Genomic DNA, 19,372 nt, shown 5'->3' on the forward strand with positions numbered 1-19,372 from the left:
GTTATTCAAATTTTAAACCTGAATGGTTGGTTGTTCGTCATCTTATTGAATGGTTTAGTTGTTCGTCATCTTGCCTCCCATATTCAGGAGAAAAATTAGCTATTACATGTATCGTGTATTTTATGTGCGTTACGAAATTTATTGTTATTGATCAGCTTTACTATTGAACTATTATTTGATTGGAAAACTTATATAGATTATTCGATATTAGAGTTTTTCAGCCTTTCCATTTAATTGGTCTCTTGGGAAACAATAAGCAACATTACGCCCTGGTCCAAAACAGTCCCGAAACGAGCGAACCAGATAGTGCCCTTGAATATTTCTAAGTTCAAAACCCCATTCACAAAACTAAACAGACACTTCCGTTCCCTTTATTGCCCTGCGCATGGGAGCGCTCCTCATGCTTTCCCATTGTATGCGGTTAATCATCTCTTCTCACTTTGTAATCTTCCTGTTTCTTAACGCCAGTTCTTCTCCTTTCTTTTTCCCGGGTTCTTCGCCTTCCCTCATTAACATGTGTCTCTTTTCTGGGCCTTCAATACATAAAGTTTACAGCACAACCACCATTACGATGGGCAGCACCAAATGGTCAATGTTGAACTACGATAGAGCTTTCGTATTTGGTTTGCGTCCCTAATCAAATTACATGAGTAGGTGTAATGAGATTTTATTTTATTGCAACTTTTACTGAATAACGCACGTCTGAACAAATCATAATCCTTCTGCTTGTGCTTCTTCAGCACTGCTCAACAGCTCCGTGGGATAGTTTCATTTAAACAGTTCCTCTGCTGGAAAGTGCGCATCATCAACATCAACTTCATTGCCTACACTCATTAAACGGTCGCAAACGATTTTATGGATTCTTTTGCCGAAACCAAACTCTTGTGTCGTTTTTGTTTTTGTATTTTGTTTCTGCTTTTCCCGATTCACTTCAAACTCAAATGCTGAGAGAAACTTGCTCGTGCATGTTCCCTGTGAAGACGGCGACCAGCATCAGGGAAGGAGAAAGATCACTTTTGTGTGCGAGAGAATTCCAAGAAGTCTGCAGCATGTGGGAAGCGCTGGTCTCTGTGGACGAAAATGCCGACGAAGCCAACGATGCGTTCTCCGTGGCATTTTTGTTCCCGTAGTCCTTTGCCCTGTGTCCGTCGACGGATCTTTGATGCTGTGTGGTTGGAAGACCATCCGTTATCTTTTGGGGGTTTGCTTTGTTACGCTCAACATAACGCGTACCTCGCGCAGTGAGCACTAAAACAAGATTCGTTCGCCAAAACGTGCAAACCCCTTCTTGTTTTTCGATGAATTAATGGCAAATTCGTTAAAACCTAGCCTACAACCAACGTATCATTACAGCAGCCCAAAGAAGAAACCCCAAAAGCTCGTAAAATTTAATTCATCGCACTGGAATAGAACGAAAAGGCAATGCACTGTGCAAAGCAAGGCGAGTAGCATGACGGCGTCATTCACCTTCCACGTATCGTAAACCTGGAGCTCGTGAGGAATCGGGCTGAAATTAACTCTTAATTAGTGGTGAAACGATACCGAACGCTCGGCTGGGCCTCGCCACTTGTTCTCAGGCTTAGGCCAGCAGTTTAGCACTTAATTATGAATCTTCAAAGTGTTCAAGAAAGGAACATCCGAAAAGTGATGTGAAGCGTAACCATTTAGAGAATCGAGTCGCTGCATGCGACTTGAGCGTTGCAAACCTAGCTAGCATAGAATCGGGGGATAGCCATTGCCTTGTAAATGATATTTAAGCGTATTACAAATTGTAATAAAGTGTTTGAGTGCGATTGTGGCTTTTTCTAATGCTTTGGCATTTTCCTTGGCATTGGTGATAGCGCTGACACGGACACGCCACTAGCACCATCATGATGGGTGATCTTCATGATCGCCGCGAGAGCTCTATTTCTTGCTGTTACATACCCTTCCCATCTGTTCTTTTCTCCCTTCCCTCACTCTCTGCTCACTGTCTCTCTCTCCCTCTCTCTCTCTCTCGCTTTCTCTCATAAGACCACGGACCAAAACAAACACACTCGCTCGATTGCGGAAAAAAACGCCGACACGGTTAGCGATCGCAGCAAGAGGGCCTTCTTCTTGTGCCTCGTCTGCATCTTTCCGTGTTGCGATCTATTTTCTTTCCACAGCACCTTCGATGCGTGTCTGCTGTAGTGCTGGCCTTGTAAGACGGACAAGCAGGCAGGCAGGCAGGCAGAGTGGGCAGGTACTGGATATGGCTGCAAAGTTGGCCCCGCAGAGCGGAGTTTCCCCGGGGACTCTCTCCCTCTCGGCCGTACCGTTTTGCAGCCAGCCGGCAGCCGGCTTTATTATTATTTTTCTTCCGTTCTGTTTTTACACGCTACTTCTCCACATTGCCATTGCAGCAGCGGTGGTCGATCGGGCCTGGGCACGGTTGGGCAAAGAAGACCAAGAGCAAGCAGCACAGGACGGCAAGACACAAGTGGCAAACAAAACCACGTACGCTCTGCCTCGAGAGTGTTGCTATTTTTTGTTTGTTTTCGGCCTCTTCTTCGGCTTGTCTGACGACCCGTAGAAGGCAATGGTAATCGCACAACATGCGAACTGCGGCGTGATGATGGAATGGCCCCCGACACTCTGGAATCCGCGAGTGTGTTGTGATGGGCGCATTTGGGGTGGAAGCGACGCTACAGCCTGGCCGCGATGGAAGTGTGTGTGTGGCGTAAAAGCTGGTCAATAACCGAAATCGTGCAACAAGAAGAGACGAAAAAGTGTCCCATAATAATGAATTTTCTCCAGCATTTCTATTCATCACTCAGGCATTCCGTTCTCTTTTCTCAATCTACTCCATTCGCTAAACTCCAGCTCCAGTTCCTATACATTCTTATCGCACGCCGAAATAAGCAATGGCTGAGATGGTGGGCCGGGAACAGAGCGTTTGTTGCTGTACGGGCAAGTAGAAACCAGCAGCCGGCCGGCCAGAATGATGATTCTTCGACTTGGAGCGTTGCATGAAACGACGCGGTTCGGTCGTTATTTTTACTCATTCTTTACTGGCTGGGCACCTGTAAACCCCTTTCGCTGCATCCGTGGCCACAATCCGTCTGCTTCTGCTTCTTCTTCTTCTTCTTCCTCCTGCGCCGTTTCTTCACACTCTCTTTGTACGGGCGCTCTTTTTTAACGCCGGCGATGGAAAGACAACAACAACAACAGGCTGCAAAACCCCCAGCAAAGATCGTTCGATCGTCTGGCCTCGATCGTTCGCCCCTGTTTGGATGGTTTTCCTATTCTTCTTGTGCGTTCCCTTTTTCTCTGAACCGTCGTTGATGGTGTGTTCCTGTTTTCCGCTTTTTCCTCTCATCTCTCTTTCTCTCTCTCACTCTATAAAAGCCGGTTTCTTTGTTGGTATTCCCTGTGCGTTGTCTCAGACTCGGGGTCCTGCCGTCCCACCGCAGCCACGGTGGTCCGGGCGCCCTTTTTTACACTGAATTCCATTGCCGAGTTTCGCCACCACCAGCGAGTGCGCATTTACGTATTGGAGTTTTGCAGCCTTTCTTGTGTCTCGTTTTTGAACCACAAGGGCAGTTAAAACCCTCCGGTTTACATAAGGTGTATAATGCACACGCAAACACACTCATACACACTTGTGTACATTTACACGTATGTATATGCTCCAGACGACGGGGTGTTGGGATGGTGCAAATTCCCGCGCAAAGTTTGTTTACAGCAGCTTTGTGTTCCGCACAGGGTGATCATGTACGAGCACACCCATTTCCGTAGTGTGTGTGTGTGTTTCTTTCGATGGGGAATGGAATCCTTTCGCCACAATGCTTTTGCATCATCACGGTATGATGTATTTTTGTTTGGGAATTCTTATCGGATCAGATGTGAATAATTTTTTTTCTTGGGCTCTTACTGCATTGAGCTACTCAACAACGCCAATCAAACACACTTTGTCAGAAAATATTACTAATTTGATGACCATCTTGTAGATTGTTGTTAGTTGAAGCATGTTAATATAAACACTGCATTGTATGGCTCTATCAATTTTAGAATTTCTGGGTTCAGCTACGGAAAATTCGACCCACCGCTACAAAGTCGTATCCTTATTTACGCGTACCCTTACCGTATTTGGAACCAGCCTTGCTTACAGGAAGGCTGGGATTTTCTCCCAGGTCCAAAGACCTAAACCAATTGGAGAGTTTTTCTTACATCGAGCCATTGTAGATCTTCAAAACATTTTAAAGGCTGGGTAAGAATGAGGAAAAAGTTTTAGAATATGTATCTGTCGAAATGTATCTGTCTCTACATTTTATAAAGTAAGATGAATCGGTCGTCAAAGTTAATATTATTTCTCTGGCACTATTCTTAATTGTTATTGCTATTCTGAAACCCTAAGCTTACTCCCAGTACTTGAACTTTAAATAATCATAAAATCAGGGATCATCACATCACACTTACACTGCCTTCCTGTACGCAGGACTGATTAACTAGCTACGGGTAAACCAAGTGAGGAAAAGGCAGACATGGCAGGCCGAGGAGTTTTTGAGGTTGTAGTGCCAAAGAAGTAATTTGTTTACGGTCCTTGTAGTAAAATTGAAATTCGTGGCACTCAGGTATGCGCTATAAAAATGCCTGTCGCATAATAATTGTGTGGACACGTCACGAAAATGGACGGGTCAATCAGCTTTTTAGATGCTTGATAAGGACGGCATGTCCATTTGAACGCTTCTGCAAGATAATTTCGCATATCTGTAAGGAGCATTGATTTCGTTTAAATTGTAATAATTATTCACTTGATAATAGTTTTACTACTAAATCGTTTGTAGTAAAACTATTGGCGCAGCATAACAACTAACAAGAATAAACGAGATGTTGAAATTAACTTGCTCCTATGCATTCAGGAGGTTAATTTTCTAAGCTAAATTAAAATATAACTAACCACAAGAGTATATTTAACAAAAAACTTACTCTTCAAGGCAAATTTGTTAAGAAAAGTTTTCTCAAAGATCCTAAATTACACAATCGCCGTAAAATATGCGAAATCTATGCCCGGGTGGCGGGGTAGTGGCTTCAAGAACCCGAGTCATCGGGCAGATTAGGCAAAGTGTAATAACCGCAGTCAAGGTTAGCGATGTAAGCGGAAGCAAAGTTTACCCCGCTCCCCGGAGCGTTGGGTTGGGAGGTGCTTGGGTCGAACTGAAACATGTGGCAGGAAAGGGGTGTGTACTGGGGCAAAGAACTCACAGCTTGAAATGTAGTCATCGAATCATAGGTCTCAGGCCTCAAGCTGCTTAGATGGGGGCCTGCCTGCCGGTTGGTTCGTTGGTTCCTTCCGTGATTGACGCAAGCAAATTATCGTATGACCATTTGCATAGACATTTTATGAACAAATAGTCACGTGGACGTACGAGCTTCACCATTATTCATAAGCACCCCCGAGACACTCTGTTCTGCCCAGTACGGCGAATGAAAAGTTTTCTTCGCACTTGATCTGATAAAAAAGATCACATCACCGTGCACACGCACGAATCAGCACTCGAGATGTGTGTTAGAGTTTAACGCCTTTTTTGACACGTGTACCCCGGGGGGGAATGGGGTCGGAACCGAAGGGAACCATAAAATCTGCATTCTTTTACTATTACTGCTTCGTTTGCCTTTGTTGTGACTGGGTGGGCAAACAGAAACAAACACCGGCAGTGTGGCGTACTACGCTAACGCGTGTGCATAGTATCAAAACTACACGCGCGGCTTTTATTACGCGTCTCTTTCGGCTTCGGACAAGCGCGGCATACAAGAACGAACGAACGAACGGACGAACGAACCCGGAGGCATGGGAAGACGTCGCCGATCGCCGGCTTCACCGATCGAGAAGCCATTGTACCTTAGAACAGATTAACCTTGAGAAAGCCGGTATGCTGCTGCTGTTGAATCATACGATCTGCAGGCACGCACGCGCTCGCCCACACTATGTCGACTATGGAACTCTGCCCATCGCACCAATCCATACACATCTGGAACTGACTGTGGGAAACGATCGGAGCGTAGAGTAGAATATTGCTTTGATGCGACAGGTGTTCCTGACAACCGCCAGGGGCCATGTGTTTGAGCGAGACAAATGCTATGAAAGTTTTGCTGAACCATCGTAAGAGGGGCGAGCGAAACAGAAAGAGTGATCGCTGGAACGCAGATGACTTTCCAGGATTAAGCGAAGCGGTGAACAACCATTTTCATGGTGCTTTTTGGTGAGAAGTGCGCCATTTTCGTTAATCAGTTGTGAAGGTGCTAAACTGCGCTAACAGCACAGTGAGCTTTCTCTTATGCACTTTACATTTCTCACGCTCTTATCACTCACAAGCCGATCGCTCAAATCGCGTAAGCAAAGCAGAAACAACCGAACGACGACATTACGACCGTTGACGTGCCAGTGCGCGAGTTTGAATTGGCGAGAACGTTAACGGTGCGCGCACGTGGAGGTTCAACGAACGCGGCCGCGAATTGGTTAAGCGCGCCGGTCGAGATGTGATGATGAATAAAGAATCAAACACATGCGCACGCGGAACGTCAACACACGAGGTACGAAATGACAACAAATTCGTTGAAGCGCGTTCGGTCGAAATGCGCAGCGAATGCTCTGAAGGAGACAGACACGTTGAAACACGTTTGGCTTAGGTTGGGTGTGGTGCTCTAGCTCTGTGGCAGGAACTGAAGCAACAAAGAACCAAACGCCTTGATACGTATTACAATTCTGTCCCACGTTTAACCTTAGTATTTCGTTCTTTGCTATGGAGCGCTAATGCAGGAAATAAAAGTACAGCAATGACCACGTAAGACCACGGCTTCTGGTTCCATGTGGATCCATGTTTACTTTGCAAACGTTGCCCAGGGAATCACACACGGTTGCGTGGGCCCCGGAAGGTGAGACAGGGCGTATCGTTTCACATTACCACAACGCAAGCAAAAACTGCAAAAATCCGGCGCAAAGAACGTTGACTTTCGCCAAGTATGTTTTGGCTTTCCTGTTTCGATTCGTTAATTCGGCACATGGTCAATGTTTGCGTACAAGTCGAGTGCCTATCGAAGCGCGTTCGAGTCGGATCATGGTTAATGGTTTAAAATTCTGGTCGAAAGTTTACCGTACGTAGAGAGAGAGAGAGAGAGAGAGAGAGAGAGAGAGAGAGAGAGAGAGAGAATGCTTTTTGATGAATTGGACGCCTAAACTTCCTACAACGGAGGGAAGGCAGTTGATTCACTCGGGAAGATGAAATTATATCGTTTCACTTGGCGAGGCGCACACTGTTGACATTGGCTATCATTCAACATCGGTGTAGCGCGCCTGTTGGACAAGGTGGATGTTTGTGTTTAGATTAGCGTGGTTAGAAGGTTGTACCGAGGACTTATTTTATTATCAGTTGACGTTTACAATGTAGCAAACAGCCACTCGCTTATCCCCCTGCTGACGCCAACTGCAAACTGCACAATCTGCAGCGCTCAACTTAAAGATAACGTCAAATGTGTACGCAGAGTGTTGCGCATTTGATGGAGTGGTTGCACAGTTATTCTTGCATTTTGATTTGGTTGGACTGATTTTACTCAACTGCCAGAAAAAGCGATGAAAATAATGAACGATGCATCAAACAAAATTTACTGAATTAAGACGCGGCCATGGTGGATAAAAAATTCCTGTACATACCGAAATTGGTTTTCTGTTTGTTATAATCCTAAGATTTTAACGGACAATAAGAGACATTCTACAAAAATAGCGTCTCTCCGCTGTGAGTGGACTTTTACGGTAGATAGTTGACAGCCAAGCTGGCGGTTCTCGATCGCATAGTCTATTGAACCTGTGTCATGATGCAATTATGGCTAGAAAATGGCCAACAATTAGGTTTGCCGATACATTTCTTATGGACTCTACTGACGAGATTTAGGAGTCTGTTCCAACCAACGACATGGCCACCTGACAAAAAAAAAAAAAAAACATTTTCGTTGTAGTCGTTGTCTGTTCAAAACAGTATTGAAAAGAGTATGTTCTTTAACAAAATAGCGGATCTTTCATTGGCTATCGGAGCTGCCAAGCTGCAACCAGAACTCTCATGTTGTCACAGTTTAACTGAATATCACCAGTACGCAGGAAGTGTCTCACCATATCCAACTTGCTTGTTCAGTGCTGATACCATAAAGGAAGCTTCCTACACTGCTTTCTCCAAATGCTGCCCCAAATTGACTGATAATGCTTGTATGAGCTTATCTTTGACAAAAGTACGACGGATGTTTGGGTGAATTGCCAAGACGTAGGTCCACCGGCATGAAAAATCTGTCGAAGCAATCAGCATGCAAGGAGACAGGCAAACAGAAAGAAGATTAAAGTCTTTTTTATTGGCCAAGTAAAGAAATTTTTAGGGGAAGTGGCGTAGCTCCATCCCAGATTCCCGTTCGAGCACCAATGCAATAACCCATCTTCTCATTCGAAGTGGCTATCCTGAAAACGCATTACAGACTGGGTTGTCCGGTGTCATTCTCATGACATAACCAGCTGGAGCCTAGCGGGTCTTTCAATTCGATGCATAATGGTGAGAATGTCTTGCAAACTAGGATAGGAGCTTGTCATAAATTGGACCAAAATTCGGTTTGGCAAAACCCAGGATCTGTTACAGTTAAAATCATGACGAGGATAGCCGACAACAGCAGTCCAAAACCTCGCGATGGTGTGGTGCCAAAGAAGTAAAAGTAGAGTGTAATTAGTAGAAAGCATAAAGAAGAAAACATAATATTAGAGCAAATATCTTTAGCATCTAAAATATCAAAACAAACAACCAGTCACCACACCCGTGACGGGGTGACCAACATCACTCGATCGGTGTTTCCCCAAATGCAGTTGCATTGAGTTCCACTGATTCGAACGCTCTTGTATGAGTGTGTGTGTGTGTGTGTTCGTGTACGTAGTGAAGTCAGCGATCTCGCATTGGCTTATTCATTCAGCAAAATCTTTGCTCCCACTATATTTCACAACGGCACGGTTGTGCCATGCGCGTACGAGATCCCCATCGTTACGAGCAATCGTGCATCGTGCATTGCCGAGAAGAACAATCTCCGACAAGTATGCGAGTAACAAAAACATGCACTACGTGAACCGTTGTGTGCTGTTCGTTCGTTTTTTTTCCCCCCTGTACTTGGGATTCCCTTGGCAAACACGTCGCCTACACACAGTCCCCAGCCATTGGGGCTGACGAGCGAATGAGGTTACAGTGCATTCCGTTGCATCGAATCGTTGCAGCAGCAGCAGCCGTCTGCATCTCGGCGCTGAGTGTTTTCCTCGCTTCTTGCTCTCTTCTACTGGTTTATTTATAAAGGGTTTTCTCTTCTTTTTTTCTTTTGTTGCTATGCTATGTGCAGCATAGTGTTTACCCCATTGGCCGGGCCGAGGGTGAATAAGCTCCATTCGCTGAGAAATGCCAACTAGAACATGAGACCCAGACCCCGCACCAAAGTGTTTCGTGTTTAAAATCGTTTTTTTACCAGCTCCTCTGGGGGGATTTTGTTTTGCAATGCAAAGAAGAAAAAAAATCGCTACGCTTGTTATTGTTTGGGAACGTACCCATCATGCACGCACGGATCCATCATTCGTTTCTGTATCAGCGGACGGACCGGCTGACAGCGGTTTGATCTATTTCCCGTGCCACGTGATTGTGGCGTGCGGTGGCCTCAGCACAGTAAACCGCTCAGTCAGCGTTTTGTTCGGCGACGAGTCATGAAGCAGGAAATGAAAAGCTCAAGCAGCGACTGCACCAAGCCTACCTATTGCCGAAACTCTGGGGACGTTCCGCTGTCACACCACGGGCATAGAGGTGACATGCATTCGTTACCGGAAAAGGTGAAATTTTGCTTATCCCGTACGCTAAGCATCGATGACCGTTTTGTTTTCAGTAGGTTTTTGTTGTTGTTGTTTTGAGCGCGACCAGGCGCAATAGTGGCCACAGCGACTGCAAATGTGATGCAGCGAAATCGCAGACATCGGACGCGTTCGGACGTTTCGGCATTTCGAGACATACACAACACACAGACACAGACCAGACACAGACCGTGTCCATGTGACCGACCCGTCTCACACGGCAGTCCACGAGATGTCGATGCAACACACCCACACACACGCACACACACACACTCACAGAGATATAGAGAGAGAATGCAACTTTTTCGAACAGCAAAGGGTGGGCACTCGCGGGCTCCAATCGGGCCATGGACAGTTGCAGCCATGGGTGGGGTAGCTGTGGGCTGAAAGCCGATCGGTTTGTTTACTATACTTTTCCACGCTCTCAGCAGCAACACTGTTAAGCTATACGAGGGGGATGAACTGCAGCGGATGGGTGGGGTGGGGGGGGGGGGTGGATTGTTGTTGTTGTCAATGTGCATTGTGCGTCGCTGGGAATGAGATTGTGGTGTTTTCGATCCACTCGAGAGTGTATAATGGTGAGGCAGCTGCGTAGCTGTGTCATGCTGGACCCCTGTGAGCCCCCTTTTTCTATACGCAATTAGACTCGCCCTCTTATCACTTATCACCCAGTCATGCAGTCGAGCGCTGCGTCACGTAGCAAATGCGTCCTTTTACGGGACGACAGCTGGAGTTTGAAAGTTTAATGTTGCTTTCAAGGTCTCAATTTCAAGACTTTCACCATCGCACGGGTAAAATTAGCTAGTGTTATCCTTTCACCCCAGGTATTACTCATCACCGTGGGGTAACCGTGCAGGTGACACGGTAAAAAGTCCCTAAGTCCTCGCTGGAATTTCCCACCATTTGGTCAGCAACAACACACACACCCAGTCATCGGGATCGGTTTTGATTAGTTGGCAAATGTTTCGTTTAGCTCTAAATATAGGATTTGTTTGGTTTACCTTTCCTCGCACACCACATGTGGATTTAATCGCTGCTGTAGCAAGGTTGCACGTATCATTTTGCTCGATGCTCCCGGCGCAGCAAATGTATATCCGTCCACTGGACGGGTGATTTAGGCAGGCGGCAACAGCAACGGATATACATTCCTTGCGAATGTAGTGAACCTCCGTGCGAAATATTTGACTTGCAAGCACTCCCCAGTGACTTTTAGTCGTGTCGTTCTCTTTCGCGTTCATTTTTAACTACTTTTAACTAACTCCGATGTCCAGATCAGCTCAAGCAGGTCCATCCTGAGAAGAACGCATATTTGCAGTGTATCATCTTACTACGAGGTCCCCCGCACGATTGCAAATTCTGGCTGGCGCCTTTCAAGTTCTCTACATTTTATGGAAAAGACCTAAATAATCACAATTTAGTGAAACTTTTTTCTCCAAATTCATTGAACGGCAAGGTAGCAAAAGCATCTAGCATATCACTTCCAAGATAAGCCGTTGAAGGTTCTAAGCAAAGCTGTTTTCGTGTGGTTTGCTATGAAAAATACGCCATGACTGTCCGGTTTGTTGTTGTTATGGTTCTGAAAATCTGTCCATAGATTGTATAATATAGCTTCCCGGTAAAACGGCAATGTGGCGTTGTTTTTCTGCCCTTGAATTTCGTGGAAATGAATCGTTTGGGGGAGTGTAGATAAAACTGGCATTCGCTCCCAGAGCTCGATCGATCGCATTTACGCATCCACACGCCGCGTACTCACACTTTGAACTGATAACGTTCAACCGATGCTTGTTTTTATCTCTCGGTGTCCAAGGATAACGTACTGACTGACTGAGGGCATGACTTTGTTTACCACCTATTGGATGTTTTTTTCTTTCTTTTTTTTGCAAGCGAATGTTTGCTTCTCTTTTTATGTTTTTTTTTCTTGTTGTGTCGACGTTAGAAATGCAACACAACTGGAAGGGAAATCGATATTATTGGAACAATTGTGGTATGAGTCAGGATTGAATTTGGTGAAAAAAGATATTGAGGCTTGTTTGCGATCAGCAGCAGGGAATTTCAACCGACTTCTTCGAATAAAAAGCTCTGTCTGATGTGTGGTTTGTTTAAAATTCATTTCCAGACACACTTGCAGTACAGACGGCAATTTGATACCTGTGGAAAGCTAATCTTCATGTAAGTAGTGCGTACTTTATACTGCAAAATTGAAATATTTCTAGCAAATCCTTTGCCATTTCAATCGTCCTGCACTTTTTAGCGAATATTTCCAACGCGTAGTATTTCGTTTTTGGGGGCGGTCCGGTGGCCGAGGCGACAGCGACGCCGGTCTTCACACGGCAGGGCTGGGGTTCAAATCCAGACCATCAAGACCGCCTCCCCGTACGCTGACTACTTTGCTACAGGTAAAATTAAGTCACAGAAAGCCAGAAATGGCAGGCCGCGAGACCTCTCGAGGTTGGTAGAGCCAAGGAAGAAGAAGAAATAGAAGAAGTATTTCGTTTTATTTGACCTTGAAACCGGGTAAGTCTAACAACATTGAAATGGGCTGTTCCGTCCCACAAATAAGGAGCTAGTGGTTACAAGTTTATAGCGTCGATGTCTCGCTAATCGCTCCTGCAAATAAACTCTGTACTCTACAATGTATCGGCTCCAATGTAACGATTGGTATGATATCGAGCTTCTATTTTTAAATTTGTATGGAAAGTTTTTGAACATCATTGAAAAAGTAACGACTCATGTTTGTCTGATTCACAGTTGTTGATCTCGTCTTTATTGATAAAATTACGCTACATCCTGAAGCGTAAGCAGGTGCGTGCTGCTGTTTGACGCTTACACCACACCACGGGCAAAGATAGTAGCAAATCATTTTCCGAACCTACTTCCCGATTGCTGATATCAATAATGATGTTATAACGCTGTTTGTTCTGATTTGAAACTGTGTGTGTTCCATATCACCATCATCAGGGCAGCCAGCCGCAATTATTATCTTCAGCACTTTCTCCTGGTTCGAGAGAACACGGAGATGCGCATCGGCAAAGCAAAAGGAAACCTTCCTTAGCCTGTTTATCCCGGGACACAAACATACTCTCCATCCTGCTTTGACCGGAGCCACCGAACCGCGGGCAAGAGTGCGCAAAGATATAGCAAAAAAATGGTACTTCTTCTGGCTTTCCATAAGGATACCATCGCCAAGGCAAGCAAACGGCAAGGGCCCAGCGAGCTGGATGGCGGGAAGCGTTCGGGTCGTTCGTTGGCCGTACGTACATTATGTACAACCCGGTGGTGGTAACCTTGAACGAATCCTTGTACCTCGCTCTCTCTCGCTCTCTCTCTCGGGGTGGCTTTCTCGGTTGGGTTTTCTCCACCCTCAGCTTTTGCGCTATTTTTATTTGTGTTCAACAATGTAGAAAGCGCTTTCGATTCAACATAACATCCATTCGGATTGTGAACCAGCAACACACCAAAAAAAGAAACTCACACACACACACACACACAAAAAGCTCGATTCGTTTAGACGCCAACGAACTTAAACCGTCGTCAACGATATCCTTTTTACATCGTTTTGGGGTGCCTAAAAAAAAGGAAAATCCGAATCAGCTCATAAAATACCGCGTATACCGTCTCTCGCGGCACCACCAGCGGCAGGGCTGAAGTTTTACTTTCGTTGTTATTTTGCACTGTTTCGAGGTAACTTAAAGGTTGTGTATGAGTCGAAAATTTTACTTTCGCTTGGATAATGGAAAGCATTACACACAATCTGCTTGCAGTCTTCGAAAGCTTGGAATCTAATAAATAAAACTTTGATACGTTTGGAGCAATAAAACATCTTTCGTGCGGGTTGAAGTCTTGCAGTCCTCCGGTCCATGTTGTCAGTGTGAGCAAAAGCGAGGGCTTTTCCTTCTCCACTGACACTGTACATGTATCCTTTTTTGTTGTTATTTATAATTTATGCTGCTCCGAACCTCCTTTCACTGTTGCGAAAAGGTCAAAGCGCCTGTGAGCAGACGCTTTCAAGAACAGACAAAAAAAAACTGCTAAAAGAAACTACTTACACGGCCGGCCAGCTGCCTTGAAGCGGTAGCGGTACCCATGTTCAGGGAACTAAACGAACTTGAATAAACTGCCCGAATGGAGCGTGGCTGGTGCAGAACTCTGCTCGTTGCTCGTACCCAGTATTTACGCTTTCTTTCTAGCTGCAATGGTTGTTTTGAAACGAATTCTCAATGGTGTAGCTCATTTCATTTTGCAATATTTGCTGCTTCCCACAAAAGGTTCGATATGGCCATTGTACTATGATTCACTTCCGTTCGTTGTACGCCATAAGCGCGACGGTGGCGATGTGTTGGTGGTGAGCGCTGTGTGACGGCGCTGTTGAGATGAATAATTCCATCGTTGAATCTGTTACGAATGTGCCGTGGAAAGAGGACGTGGGCGAAAAACAACAACCGCGAAGACAATACACCCCTTTTCGGGGAATCTTTTTCTCAACCCGTGCTTGCTGCCTGCTGGTTCAATCAATCTCCCGTTGCCCTGCTGCTGCACGTTGTCCGGCTTCCATGCCATCGCCCTCTATCGCACAACCTGATCAGAAGAAGGTGTAGTGGTGGTAGTTTGTGGGTGGTGTGGTGGTTCGTCGATACAAACACCTGGTGCGCGAGCAAGAGGGTGGCGATGTTTTGATCGCGACAAAACAAAAACAATCACCCCGTGTCTGCTGCTGCGTTGGTTGGAGGGCGCCATTTTGTGCACCAATACCATGAAATCGAGGTCATGTTTACGCTGGCGGAGCTGCTGGTAGTAATGCGCGGTCGAGCGCGGTCCACCGGTTTAATGGCAGCCTATGCCGTAGGGAAAGTGTGAGCGAGACGCAAGCATTTTCTGTTTGATGAAAATAGTTCAGAGCAAGGAGAAGGACGTTAACCGTGAATCGAAGCGTGTGCGAGAGACACGCAACAGCACAGTGTACGCCGATCAAGGCATACCGTGCGATTGCGGCAGACGTCACGGGGCTCGGTACAATCCACGGTGCAGCTAGCTTGTATGCCACTGTACGGATGGTTGTAGTGGTTAAATCGTTGCAGGAGGTTTATTTACATTATTCAGTATTGAGAACGAGCGAGACAGGGTAAACCGGACCCTGTACTGGTGTGAGCGAGATTGCGCGTGAGGTAGGAAAAAAACGGAAACAGAATGGAATGTCGGGTCGGGTTAGCACTGAAGTTGTATGTATTTTGTTGGTTGTTTTTTTGGTGTGAAGCAGAAGAGGAACGGAGTAGAGGAAAGAGCGAGAGGAGGTGTTTGCTCTCATTTTTGTCGATGAATGGTCGCGACTGAACCACTGTCTCTCACGCACACTTAGGAAAAGGGCGTGAATTGCTTCTTTTGCCTTCAACAGGATCGATCCGGTTATGCGGCCATATCATCCCGAATGTCAAACTTTTCTGCACAGTTTTGCCGCAATTGATGTAGGATGGATTTATACTTTTTACACGATGGATGATTACTTAAAATCGAGAGACACGCAAACACAAACAGCGCAGTCGCAGAATGACACCAACACACCTACACACAGCCCAAGAGACGGCGCGGGCTCGTTTTACTCGAATGTTCTTCGATGTTTACGTTTCGTTTGTTGGTAATACTATTCTTGGAAAGTCGGTATGAACGTTAAATATTCCTAGTTCCTGAAAATCGCTTCAAAGGAATATATCAGCAGCATAATTGCTGGGTACTTTTCCTATACGCTGCGAGTTGTTTTCCTAGCAGTGGGACCGTTTTGCACGGCACGATATGTTGTGTAACGTCGACGGTCCCATCGAAACACACACACACGCACACACAGCTGCACAGCTTCACACGAGCAGGTTTGTGGTGGTGTGCGTGTGGCAATGGGTCGACGCGCTTGCTGCGAGGTAAACACGAAAGCAAGCGGCCGTTACTCGGTCCGTTCATTCGATCTAGCACGTCCGAGTCGATAGCATCTAACCGGGTCGCTATTCGCTCCTGTACATAAGAAAAAAAGTATCTCACACAGCAAGCAAACGGGTGTGAAAGAGATAGACCAGCTTGTTCAACATTGCTGCATTGCGCGAGAACGAGAAAGTGAATCAAGAGTGTTGTCAAAGGGCTAACAGCAGCAGCAGCAGCAGCACCAACAGCAGTGCTGAGGAAGGAAACGAAGTACCACCGCCGCAGTGCTAACAATATCAGCGGCGATAGAAAGGGTTTACATTACCATTTGGGGCCGTGTTTATCTTTGTTATTGTTGTTGTTTTCTGCTCCAATCGATTCCGTGCCTCTTTACACGTTCCGTGGGCAGAGCAGTGTGTGCGTGGTCGCTTTTTTTTGGTTTGCGTTGTGTGTTGAGATTGTATGACGTTGGAGGCCAAGCGCTGGTTGGTTCTCCTCGCCGTTAAGAAGTTAAGTGTGCCCACCTCATCTCGGGCAACGGCCGTCGAGTGAAAAGCAGCAGCAGCAAGAGTACACATCTGGTGTGCGCGCGTGTGTGTTGGTGTGTATTATTGCTGGTAATAAGTGTGAGCCCTACGGAAACGCAGCCAGCCAGCCAGGCCAACGGAAGGTAGTCGCGGCGTTTAATTGCTGTCTAAACTTGCTACTCTGCTGTTGTACCAGTTAAGGGGTCCGGTTGGTGAAGTGATCGAGCCACACTCTAGACGTGATTCGTGCGACCGAAAGAAAAAGGCAAAAAGTGCAAAGCAAGAGAGAAACGGTAACAAAAACGCACTGCAGCGAAGTTTCACGTATTGTGTATGCTTTCCACGTACCAAGTGAAGATAAAATTGTGAAAACTGCGTGGAGAGACTACAGTGCTGCACTACCATCACCACCACCACCACCACCTTCAGATATCCAGATCCTCAAGCGCGGACAGGAACTGCGTATTGTTTTTCCTTGCCTCTGATCTCTACGAGTGAGTGCGTGTGTGTGCGTGTATGAAAGGCGCAGAAAAAGGGTAGTAAAGTTACTGCGACGCAGAGTAGAGTGTTGTGCAAAAGAAAACAAAACGCCAGTTGGAAACACGTCGGTCGGTCGGATCGAGGAAACGGAACCAAGTTCGCACCTCCTTCCAGCACTCACAGAAACGGCGCGAGTGTGGAGAAATTTCTCTCACAAGCGTAGCAACAAAAGCGAGGAAAACATCCATAGGAAATTGAAAAGCTCGTGCTGGTGCGGGCTTTCTCCTTGTCTGTTTGCGGTACTCCCATTCAGCAAGAGTCCGTACGTACGCAGTGTTGCGTGTCGTGAAGGAACAAAACAACAAAACCAACAACAAAGGAGAGAAACAGACGAGAACCGTTGTGTACTGATTACATTTTTGCCAAGCAAAACAGATCGCCCTACGTACGGTATTAGCATAGCTAAGCGCCGTAAGAAAATCCCGACATCGCCAAGCGTATACAACGGGTGTAACATAAGCTCAATTTAGGAAGGACAGAAAAGAGAGAGAGAGAAAGGAAATTGCGTTACTGCATTTTTTGTTTGCTGTGGGTAAATACGCGCTAGCAATAATCAATAGCATTTACCGTGCACACAAAAAATCGGCACAGTATTCGATAAGTGAAACGCATAATCAAGTGCTCCGTGGACAGCAAATCGCAACCATCATCAGTGGAAAATACAATACGCCTGGGAGACGACATTTTGCGGTGCACTTACAGAAGAGCTACTTGGATTAATACAAACTAGTCTAAATCTGTTATTGAGTCCCCCGGTGCGTGTGCCAGTGCGTTTGTGTGTTGTAACATCAGCCAAAACAACGGACGGAAGTTTTAGAAACATCCCCAGTGTGTATGTGCGTGCGCGCGGTTTAAAGTTTCCGTTACATCCTAACAAAACCGGTACGTGCGCGTGTGTGCGTGTAATTGCATCAAGTGTGTGTGGTGCTATTCTCGTTGCCTACAATCATCACTGCCCAGCCGGCAGAAGCGAGCGACTGCAATCTGAATCGCATCCGGAGCAACAGCAACAGTGTTTGTGATAAAACACTGTCACGCAGCAGTGCCGAGCAGAGCATCAACATCACCAGCACCATGCCGAGCAAGCAGACGAATGATGTGTTGGCGGTGGAGGAGCTGGTACACGAAATCCGCGAAAACCTGCGCCTGAAAGCGAAACCTGCTCACCAGGCGACGCGAAGTTCCCGCCCCTCGCCGTACCACATACCCTGCCGGTCGTGGTCGGAGCCGGTGTGCGGCAGCGGCTCGGAGAAAGCGAAGGCGGCGAACAAGGCGAAGACGAAAGGCGAAGAGACGATAGACGATCCGTACGAGTTCCTGCAGACCCTGCTGAAAAACAAGAATCTCGTGAAGGAAGCGGTCCGCCGGTTGCAGCACGGCCTGTCGCCCAAGCAGCGGTACTTTTACGAGAGCGACGAGGAGTCGTCGCGATCACCGATCGTGGTGATGTGTCAGCTAGAATCCTAAGTAGTAGTGTAGCAGAAAACTATGAAAACTAAAAAATTAAAAAAAAAACACATAAAAAATACTAGAAGGCGTCCATCCGCGGGGAGATGCAGTCGGGATGAGACTATGGGCCGGAAAGTAGTAAACGTAATTAAAATAATAATGATTAGGGATAGGCGCAATAGCAACTAAAATGTTAAACACGTAAAGGAAAGCAACAGAACGGAGGTACTCTTTTCTATGCTGCCTGTCCGCAGAGGAGGAGGGCGTAGAAGTGGGGAGATGAGAGGAGGAGCAACGAATTGGATGGCCAGGGAGAGCAAGTTTGACTTTTCTTGTCCTCAGTTTGCGTGATGCATTTGGGTCGATTTTGTCTTCTATTCAGAAGTGCTGCGGCCATCAGTCAGTCCACTGCGAGGTTAATATTTCACTACTGCAAATGCGTTTCGTTTTCCCCAGACGTTTAGATCTGCCGATAGTTGGCACATCTAACTCCTCTGTGTTGCCGTTTGTTCTGATACACCTCTTTGTTTTTTGGTTTCGTTTAACAGCAGCTACCTCGACTGCTGCCGATGAGGATTCGCCCAGAAAATCTTAAAGGGCGAGAATGGGGTGTGTGTGTGTGTGTGTGCGAGCGCATGCGCTTCGCTAGAAAACCGAGCTCACACTTTTTTGTTGTTCCTGTTGTTTTTTTTTTTTGTTTGCGGTGCGGCGATTCACATTGCTGAATACTAAAAAAGGAATCAAATGCTTGAATTAGACTACCCAAAGCTCTCTTGCTTCATGTCATTGAGATCCATAGCAAACGGAAAACATCATATGGTTTTGTGCTACGCAGAATTATTGAAATGTTGAGTTTTTCAGTTTTTCAGTTGCTACAAAATGTGTCCCACTCGGCAAAATGGAGCCACGAACATGTCGACTGCCTGCCGTGAAACGATGGATTCCATTCATGTTTAGTTTACCTGCTTACGCCCTTTCGAAATCGCATTAGATAGAAAGCATTGGAAAAGGGAATGCTGTTTCATGCTGTATTTCACATCACGTAACATGTAATGTTCAGTAAACATGGAACTACACAACA

General features: G+C 46.1%; 2 protein-coding genes across 5 annotated transcripts in view; both read left to right on the forward strand.

The window, feature by feature from the left end:
* Window positions 1-19,372, forward strand: part of LOC118512356 (xaa-Pro dipeptidase-like) — a 46,310-nt gene that overhangs the window by 2,231 nt on the left and 24,707 nt on the right. For 2 of the 4 annotated variants that reach the window (XM_036056665.1, XM_036056669.1), the window contains exon 2: window positions 11,988-12,040. The exons of 1 other annotated variant lie outside the window; for it this stretch is intronic. The gene's annotated coding sequence lies outside the window, so the exon portion shown is untranslated. Of the gene's footprint in view, window positions 1-11,987; window positions 12,041-12,122; window positions 12,268-19,372 lie in introns of all 4 variants that reach the window. One more of the 4 variants, XM_036056666.1, reaches the window with a different exon arrangement.
* Window positions 17,917-18,309, forward strand: LOC118509202. The gene has a single exon (XM_036049473.1). It carries the CDS (start codon window positions 17,917-17,919, stop codon window positions 18,307-18,309), a length of 393 nt encoding a protein of 130 aa, XP_035905366.1.

The sequence above is a fragment of the Anopheles stephensi genome, chromosome 3 (assembly GCF_013141755.1).
Source record: "Anopheles stephensi strain Indian chromosome 3, UCI_ANSTEP_V1.0, whole genome shotgun sequence".
In the NCBI taxonomy this organism is placed as follows: domain Eukaryota; kingdom Metazoa; phylum Arthropoda; class Insecta; order Diptera; family Culicidae; genus Anopheles; species Anopheles stephensi.

Bases quoted from the DNA above. Each gene is read 5' to 3' on its own strand.
- LOC118509202 (XM_036049473.1), top strand. From the start codon at position 17,917: ATGCCGAGCAAGCAGACGAATGATGTGTTGGCGGTGGAGGAGCTGGTA.